This window comes from Megascapheus bottae, chromosome 5 (assembly GCF_031878675.1).
Source record: "Megascapheus bottae isolate mThoBot1 chromosome 5, mThoBot2.hap1, whole genome shotgun sequence".
NCBI classification, from domain to species: domain Eukaryota; kingdom Metazoa; phylum Chordata; class Mammalia; order Rodentia; family Geomyidae; genus Megascapheus; species Megascapheus bottae.
The window spans coordinates 73,631,667-73,638,539 of record NC_143513.1 but is presented as its reverse complement, the minus strand read 5'-3'; the positions used below and the strand labels follow the sequence as shown (position 1 = coordinate 73,638,539).

General features: G+C 46.4%; 1 protein-coding gene across 1 annotated transcript; it reads right to left on the bottom strand.

Annotated features, from left to right (window-relative positions):
- Positions 1 to 230: 230 nt before the first annotated feature.
- Chrm2 (cholinergic receptor muscarinic 2) lies at positions 231 to 2,288 on the bottom strand. The gene has a single exon (XM_090332406.1). The coding sequence runs from the start codon at positions 2,286 to 2,288 to the stop codon at positions 891 to 893; it is 1,398 nt and encodes a 465-aa protein (XP_090188532.1). The 3' UTR covers positions 231 to 890.
- Between the last annotated feature and the right edge of the window lie 4,585 nt (positions 2,289 to 6,873).

Here is a 6,873-nt window from a genome sequence, read left to right as displayed (position 1 = left end):
AATAGTTAGCTATTAGAATTCTGTTAGAATAAAAGGCTAGTTTAGAAGAAAACCAGCTTTGTAAAAATACACCCCAAAAGGATCACAAGTGAATGAAGTCTTTGCAGGGCTTTATACCCTAATGAATGCCATGGATACAGTTGGAAGCCATGAAGTGTCCATTTTCATGTCTGTCTCAAGCTGGATTTGGTAAACACCTGGCAGGTATCACTGGTGCACAAACCAAAACAGGGAAGTAGAAAACCTAGTGCCAGAACTGGGGCAGGGGGACAACGATGGTGATGTCACCTAGTTGGGGATTTTATCTGCTTGTCTGCTAGCCTTTTGTGTTGAGAAAAGGAAAAGCTGAAGAAAAAGAAATGCACTGCTTATACTGAACTCCTCCAAATAAGTAGAGTAGATAGAATATGTTCTAACATTTTGGAGACAGTGTCTCCTTTTTTGTCTTCCTTTTTGATTTTTTTTCTTAGACTTCTTCGTTACATAGTACCTGTTTTTCATGTGAAAGTCTTATTGTTAGCATGTTACCATGGCATGTCCTCCTTCTATGGGCATGTGCGCATAGTAAAAAGGAAAAAAAAAAGAAAAGAAAAAGGAACGAGGTTATTCTTCTTGTGCAAAATGTCGGTAAGATTCTAGATTCAGAAGCCCTTCTTGTTGGAGTGCAAGACGGTGGAGATGGTTCCTTAACGCTCACTCCACCGTTCCGCCATGCGTCTCCCCTCCTTCTTGCTCCCAAACGAACGGGCTTGCTGAGGGGTGCAAGTTCTCTCCAAACTGGAGCCTCGGGGCCGAGCGCCTCCACCCCAAGGCCGGATGGCAGGACTCTGCGGAGCTCTTTGATCCCTTTGGCTCTCGCCAAGCTCCCTTTCGCCCTTGTCCCCGGTGCTCTACCTGGTAGCGCCTATGTTCTTGTAGTGACACATGAGGAGGTGTTTGAAGGTCTTCTTGAAGGTGGCGTTGCACAGCGCGTAGCAGGCGGGGTTGATGGTGCTGTTGATGTAGCAGAGCCAGTAGCCGATGGTCCACACCGTGTTGGGGATGCAGGGCGCACAGAAGGTATTGATGAGCACCATGACGTTGTAGGGGGCCCAGGTGATGATGAAAGCCAGCAGAATGGCCAGGATGGTCCTGGTCACTTTCTTCTCACGGGAGGGAGGCGGTTTCTTTTTGGCCGGCTGTTTGGTTATCTTCACGATCTTCCGAGCCACCATGTTCTGTTTGTCCTCTCCGTGGGGACCCGAGGACCCCACGAGTTCCACCGTGGCGTTGGTCGGGGGCCCCGAGTGGCCTTTGGGGGACTTGGTGACGATCCTGATGCAGGTCTGCTTGGAGTTGTCCTCCCTGGACGGGCCCAGGGAGGTGGAGATGGTGTTCTCGTCCTGGGTGACGTCCTCGTCGCGCAGGTTGGAGGCCACGGCGCTGACGGAGGTGGAGTCGTTGGAGCTCTCCTTCTCCTCGCCGGGGACGCAGCCATCCGGCCCCGCGTCCCCAGGGGACTGGCCGTTCTGGATGCTGCGGTGGTCTTGCTCGGGACCCGCAGGGCTGTGGGGCGGGGGCTTGGCTCTGGTCCCTCGCACGAGGCTCGGGGAGACGGGGTCGCGGCTGGGCGCAGGGGGCTCCTTCTTCTCCTTGCGGATCCTGCTCTTGCTGGCGCGGGAGATGTGCCAGTAGAGCACGGTCATGATGGCCACGGGGAGGTAGAAGGCGGCAATGGCCGTGCCGAAGGTGACGGCCGCGTTGGAGAAGAACTGGATGTAGCACTCCCCGTCCTCCACGGTTCTCACCCCGACGATGAACTGCCAGAAGAGGATGGCCGGGGCCCAGAGGACGAAGGACAGGACCCAGGCAGCCGCGATCATCACGCCAGCCATCTTGGTGGTCCTCTTGACCGGGTAGGTCAGGGGCTTGGTGACGCAGAAGTAGCGATCGAAGCTGATGATGAGCAGGTTCATGACCGAGGCGTTGCTGACCACGTAGTCCAGCGCCAGCCACAGGTCGCACACCACAGGGCCCAGCGGCCAGTAGCCGATCACCGTGTACAGGGTGTAGAGGTTCATGGAGAAGACCCCGATGATGAGGTCGGCGCAGGCCAGGCTGAAGAGGAAGTAGTTGTTGACCGTCTGCAGGTGGCGGTTCACCTTGATGGACACCATGACCAGGATGTTGCCGATGACCGTCACCAGGCTGAGCGAGCCGGCCACCAGGACGATGAACACCACCTCAAACGTCTTGTAGGGGCTGCCGACTGCCGGGCCGCCGTGGGATGCGCTGCTCGAGTTGTTCATCGTGGCTGTCCACCACCGAGAGGCCGGGCCAGCGTGGGAACCTGTGGAGAGGGCGGGGAGGGGGGAGGACACAGAGGAGAAGTCAGCGAGGGCGGCGTGCGCCATGGCCTCCCACCACCTCGGGCTCTTCTTCTGCCATGGTGAGGAGTCCTTCTCCCCGCCCCTGTGTGGTCACTCCGAGACGCCCACCCGCAGAAAAGGAGGAGCTGAGCGGGAATTGGAAGTCTTCATATTATTGGGAATGGCTCCACGTACAGAGATGAGCATCTGTCTGCCTCTCTGTCTGTGTGTCTGTCTGCCTGCCTGCCTGCCTGACTGTCTGTCTGTCTGTGTCACCAATGGGCAAGGTATGATTTTCTGGCGAAACTTTCCAAAGTGTCCAGAGGCTGGTGGGATAGACATAAAGATGAATTAAAAAACCAATGGGAAGAAAAAAATGATGGAAGAGAGCATCAAACTGAGGATGTAATGTGTATGGTCCATCATGCTTTTCTTCTTGGTAGCTATAAGCCTTTCCCATAATAACATTCATGAGGATGATAATAAAAAGAATATAGCAATATTTTATTAGCCAATGCACTGACCCAAGGAGAATTAGTTTCTCTGAGCTCTGCTTTGCACTTCTCATTATTTCCACCTACATATTAGCCCTAGAATTTCCAATATTCTCTATCTTGCAAGAGAATCTACATTACTGGATAATTGTCCAAATGTTTCTTCTTGTGTTTTGGGTTTTTGTTCATTTTATCTTTTTGTTTGCTTCTTTTTTTTTTTTTGCCAGTCCTAGGGCTTGAACTCAGGGCCTGGGTACGGTCCTTGGACATTTTTTTGCTCAAGGTTGGTGCCTTGCCACTTAAGCAACAGCAAAATTTCTGGCTTTTTCCATGTACATGAGCCTGAGGAATCGACCCCAGGGCTTCAGTCATGCTGGATGAGCACTCTACCACTAGGCCAAACTCCTGGCCCCAAATGTGTATTCTTTCACATTACTCTTGTTTCTTTTCATGGCTGGTTGTGGGGCTTGAACTCTAGGACTGGGCATTGTCCCTGAGCTCCTCAGCTCAAGGTTAGTGCTAGACTACTTTGAGCCATAGCTCCACTGGAGCTATGGTGGCTAATTCGAGAAAAGAGTCGCATGGACTTTTTGTGCATGGGCTGGTTTTGAACCATGATCTTCAGATCTCAGCTTCCTGAGTAACTAGGATAACAGGGTGCACCACCAATGCCTGGCCTCACATTACTCTTTAATCTTTCTGACAATCCTTTTGTTTTGATGAAGAGGTAACAGAAATATAAGAGTATAAGTTCCCGTACCCATTCATTGACAGCAATCAAACCATTCAACAATTCATGCTGTCTTCACATCCTACTGAGTGATTTCTCCCAATTAGTTATTCTGACAAGATGTAGTCTAAGGTTGAGATTAAGATACAGCCTCTACCTATGACAGGCATAAACTTTAATGGCAAGCAGAGGTTAATACAGAAACATTCATAAAGCCCAAATATACGTTCTGATGACTAATCTTACTGGCCTTAAGGAAACCAGTCATGATCATATTTCAAATGAGCTCTTCAAAATCTGGTGATAACTGAGTGATCTTCCCACAGGGAGTAAGTATGGTAGGGGGAACATAAGCACACAAGTAGATGTTTTTTTCTCCCAGCTTCCCTTTCCCCACCCCTCCCAATCATCTTGTTTTTCCCCTTCCCTTCCCTATTTCGAATAAACAAATAGATGTATATACAATATACCGGGTACCAAAGTCAAATACACTAACAACATGAGATAAACAGGATAGACTCAGAAGAAGGACGCTGGACTGGATAACGTCTTTGCCGGTGGAATGAATCTCATCCTGGATTTGGAGTGGACTCTACATCCACTGATGGGTCGCTGGTAAGAAGTGGTACACCAAGAAGACGCCATATAAAAACAGCGGAAATTGGATGAATGCACCTCCAAACCAAAAGGATACCCGGATTGTGGGCAACCACAAGGCACCAGAGGAAAGAGACGTGGGGCAGATTTTCTCTCTCCGCCTTGGACAGTAATCACCCCTACCAGCACCTTGGATTTTGACTTCCCATTTCCAGAAGTGTGGGATGACAGACTTAGTGTAAACTGTTACATGACCCTGAGGGAAATAGTACAAGGAAGCTGTGCCAGACAAAGCTGCAGATGAACCCAGAACACGGCCCAAAAGAAGCGTAAGAGTGGAAAAGAAAGGGTACCTGCATAATAAGGGGTCAGTAACATATCAAGGTGATGCTTTTTGTTCCCATAATGCTTCAGCTTCTGCCCAAATATTTCTTCCTATTCAAATAATTCTTCCCATAATGCCCTTGGTGTCTGCTCGACCAATGAAAAGAGTCAGGGCAGTGTACTTTACAAGTCATCAAGTAATCAGTGAAAAGCCTAGGAAGGAGACATTGAGGAGCCCTCCCAGAGGCTTCTACTGGATTCCTCTATAGTAGTTCGTGCAGGGTCTCCACTACTGCCTTTCATTGCTTTCTTTCACTTTCAAATAAACTTGCTCTGTTTAATTTTAAATAAACGATATAGTGATATCTAGGGATAGGCCTGTAGGTCATTAGAAATGATATTAATTTTATTAGTGGAATTATTTCAGTAGCATTTCTTTTGAACAGTTATTCATTATTCATCTAATTTATTTAAAGAGAAATGATTTTACTAAGCCATTTCACATTCCAGTGATGCCTTATTAATTCATAGAATGAAAACTAAATCCAGTAAAGAAAAGTAACAAAGAAATCTTCTTGGAAATCTTCCTTAATTTTTGCTATTTTTCCTTTTCTCCTTCCTTCTACCATCTGCTTTTGTGCTTACTTCCCCCCACCTAGATTCTGTGCAATAGGTTATTCCCTTCTGGTCCCCACCCAGCTCAGTGATGGGTGATAGATTCATAACAGTGAGCCTGAAAACTTAAATGTTCAGAAACACAGAAGACAGACTTACCTATACTGAGCCTGCGTATTATCTGGTGTCAAAAACATTCTGCAAGAAATGTGTGGGTTTTTCTCATTTAGGAAATTGCAACATGGAAGGGTAGATTTTACTAGATAGGCATTATGTAAAGTGTTTGAAAGAAAAACAAAATTAGAAACACATTTGGTTTTCAAGCTGTATATTACTACACAGAATTTGCACTTTTTTTGTCAAACAGATAAACCCATGAATGTAAATGATAGAAAGAGTGAAAGGAGCTGAGACAGCAATGTGAGACTCACATCAGAATGAGCAGAAGAGAATTCATAATTTTTTTTTCAGCATGAAAAACATCAGTCTGAGCCTTGACTCATATTTTTTGCCAGTCCTGGGCCTTGAACTCAGGGCCTGAGCACTGTCCTTAGACTTTCTCAAGGCTGGAGCTCTACCACCTGAGCCTCAGCACCACTTCTGGCTTTTTCTATGAATGGGGTACTGAGGACTTGAACCCGGGTCTTTGTGCTAGCACTCTACCACTAGGCCAAACTCCCGGCCTGAGCCTTGACTTATTACAACATTAACGTGTTTGCTGTTTTGGCTGCCTATCAATTATAACATTTGTTATGAGAGATCCTAGGACAAACTTCCACTCCACACCAGATGAATTATGTTCCCCTCTTCAAAAGGCATTGTAAACACTTCTTACCCAAGAAAATGTCGTGACTACCAGACTATCTTGTCTGTCTCATGATAGACAACCACATTTTAGTTATATGTTCACACAACATAACTCCTGCCAGCCAAAGAGAAAGAGATCTCTACAAGTAAAAGCAGAATGTAATCTGGAAATGCTGAACCTTTTGACTTTCTGAAATCAAAGCCTATGTCAGCAAGCACAGTGGCATCCATCCTCTTCTCCTTCAGGAATATGCCAGCACTCAGAGATTGATGATGAGTGCGACTTAGCACAAAGTACTAAATATCCAGTGAGTTTCTGAGCAAACTGAGAGACCAGGAAGTTAAAGCATTCAAGTCTATTTTGTTCTCACGAGGAAAGAAAAGCTAAATAGAAAGGAAGTATTTCCTGGAGAGCTACTGAAAGTTGTATATGACTAAGCAGCGTTTGAATCAATGTCTGTGCCTCTCCTGCCATTTGAGAAGCTAGAAATTGCGTATAGTCGGCCTTTAAAAATGTTTGTATGTGAGTGCATGAGTTATTTTTTTCTCCTTGAAGTTGGCAGGCTGCTAGTTTAATAACTCTAAATTAGTTAATTCATTGCTTTGAATTAAAATTGTGAGTCAAATTTGCAGCAGAATTGAGGCTTGTTTTGACTCTGAGAGAAAATTCTAGAATGAATGCTGTTGTTCTGGAGAAGCAAAGCAATTGCAAACAATGCCTCCTTTTATGGAGCCTTTCAGTGAGGCACATATGGTTCACTAGAAGCTGAAGCTGGGGCACAGCTCATGTGAACAAGGCACTTTGGATATAGGTCAAGGACAGCTTAGGAGGAAAGAAGGAAAATCACTTTAGGGAAAGTCAATGTTTCCTCAAGGTAGATCAGGATAAGAGGGATAATAAGAATCAATGGTGTCAGAAGTTCTGAACAGGCTTGGAAGTACTAACTGAAATGAAATC